Source organism: Galeopterus variegatus, unplaced genomic scaffold, assembly GCF_000696425.1.
Source record: "Galeopterus variegatus unplaced genomic scaffold, G_variegatus-3.0.2 Scaffold9840, whole genome shotgun sequence".
NCBI lineage: Eukaryota > Metazoa > Chordata > Mammalia > Dermoptera > Cynocephalidae > Galeopterus > Galeopterus variegatus.
This window is the reverse complement of record NW_007735951.1, coordinates 66,038-68,101: the sequence shown is the minus strand read 5'-3', so window position 1 is coordinate 68,101 and position 2,064 is coordinate 66,038. Positions and strand designations below refer to the sequence as shown.

Sequence of the window (2,064 nt, the reverse complement as noted above, 5' to 3'; positions counted from 1 at the left end):
GGGGATCTAAACCCTTGACTTGGTGGTGTTAGCACCACGCTCTCCCAAGTGAGCCACGGGCCGGCCCTTGAAACTCAAATTTAATTGGGAGTCTTGCATTTTATCTGGTAATCGTAGCTCAGAACTCTCCCTGAATCCCCAAACACTTGCTATGGCCTAGGAGACTTCAGACTCTGGCCTCCCGTTACCTCTCTCCCTTCATCTCCCTTTATGCTCTCCCCCTCACTCACGCTGCTCCATCTACACTGGCCTCTTCACAGTTCCCGGAATATGCCGGGTACATCTTGCCTCAGGACCTTTGCACTTGCTGTTCTCTCTCCTGGGAATGTTTTCACCTAGATTTTAGCATGACTTCCTCTCCCTTCTTTAGGATTTGGCTCAAATATCACCTTACCCAAGGGGCCATGCCTGGCTAAACTATACCGCTGCCTCACCCAGCTCTCTTTGTCCCCTGAGGTTTCTTAGCACCTATCACCACTTGACAGATTCCATATTCCTGTGTTTGTTTGCTTATTGTCTGTCTTCCTTCACTAGAATGTCAGCTCCCTAAAGGCAGGGTTTGTGTCTCTTTTGGTCACTGCTATACCAGCAATGCCTATAACAGGGCCTTGCACATAGCAGGTGCATAATGGATGTTTGTTAAAGGAATAAAGGAATAAAATGAAGATATCATTGAGCCCCCGGATCCAGCTGTGCCTGAAGCTAGTGAAATGGGATAGGAGGAAACAAACCAGTGTCCCTCTAGCCTATACCTCATTCTCTGAGACCAGGTCATGGCTGGTGGATTTCTTGCTGACCACGCTTTCATCTTTGCTCTGGGACTCCCTCAGGGCCCAGTGACACGCAGCTGGCAGTGACCTGCGAAGTTGAGCCCGCCCAAAATACATGAAGAGCATGGGATTGAGGCAGCTGTGAGCAAGGGCAAGGCCCACAACCAGGGGTTCAGCCCTCAGGGCCCTGGACAGGAGCACAGAGTTGGGGGCAGCTGCAGACAGTACCAGTCTCAGCATGTGATAGGGGGCCCAGCAGACAAAAAAAGCCACTATGATGGCCGTGCCCAGTGGCCAGTGGCGGCGGGTCGCTCGGCACAGGAGGACACCATGGCAGCTGGCCACAACCACCAGTGGTCCCAGGAAGCCAAAAATAAACCGAGTGGCAGTCACTGTGTTCTCAGCCCTGGCCGAGCCTCCATAGTCCACCACACACTCCAGCTGGGATGGGAAGTGCTCCTGGTGCAGCCGGCGGTAGATGGCAGAGGGCATGGTCAGCAGCAGGGCCAAAGCCCAAGCTGCCCCACAGGCCACCTGCACTCTACGTGCCCGCCCAGCTGAAGCCCACCAAGTCGGACTGAGGGCCAGCAGGCAAAGGTCAGCGCTGAAAGCAGCCAGGAGCAGGACGCCAGTGTACATGGACAGCAGGATGGCCGAGGGCAGCACCCGACAACCTACTGCTCCGTAGGGCCAGTGTCCCCCACAGGCAATGGGCACAGCCAGGATGGGGAGGGACAAACAGCAGAGCAAATCCGCCACAGCCAGGTGGAGGAACCAGATGGCACCCACCCTCTGGTGGGCCTCCTTCCCAGTCACCCAGGCCACCATGGTGTTGCCTGGCACCCCCACCAGGAAGACAGCTGCATACAGCAGGAGTGGGGCCACACGGAGGGGGTCGATGGAGAGGCAGGCGCCATCTGAGCAGTCCACAGGGAGATCTGGGATGTCGCTGTAATCCCCGTACTCGTAGCTGAAGGAAGCGTTCTCCATCCAGCCCCAGACACCTGAACAGAAGAGAAATGCTGTGAAATCTCAGTGAAGAAAACTCTAAGGTGCTTGTAATCCTAGGGTGTAGAAAGCCCAGACCATCAGCATCTTGGAAACTAGAATATTACAACCATAGAGCTCTAGTGCTTGAAATGTTAGAAGGCTAGCTCATTTGCATCTTGGAGTTCTAGAATATTACAATCTTAGGACTCCAACATGTCAGAATATTGGAATTGCAGACTTGCTAAAAATTTTAGAGCCCCATCTCATTTGCATCTTGAATTCCAAAATATTGCATCTTTAGACC

General features: G+C 53.5%; 1 protein-coding gene across 1 annotated transcript; it reads right to left on the bottom strand.

Moving 5' to 3' along the window:
- Nucleotides 1–746: 746 nt before the first annotated feature.
- Nucleotides 747–1,760, bottom strand: LOC103609599 (C5a anaphylatoxin chemotactic receptor 2-like). The gene has a single exon (XM_008593900.1). The coding sequence runs from the start codon at nt 1,758–1,760 to the stop codon at nt 747–749; it is 1,014 nt and encodes a 337-aa protein (XP_008592122.1).
- Nucleotides 1,761–2,064: the final 304 nt, after the last annotated feature.

Bases quoted from the DNA above. Each gene is read 5' to 3' on its own strand.
- LOC103609599 (XM_008593900.1), bottom strand. From the start codon at position 1,760: ATGGAGAACGCTTCCTTCAGCTACGAGTACGGGGATTACAGCGACATC.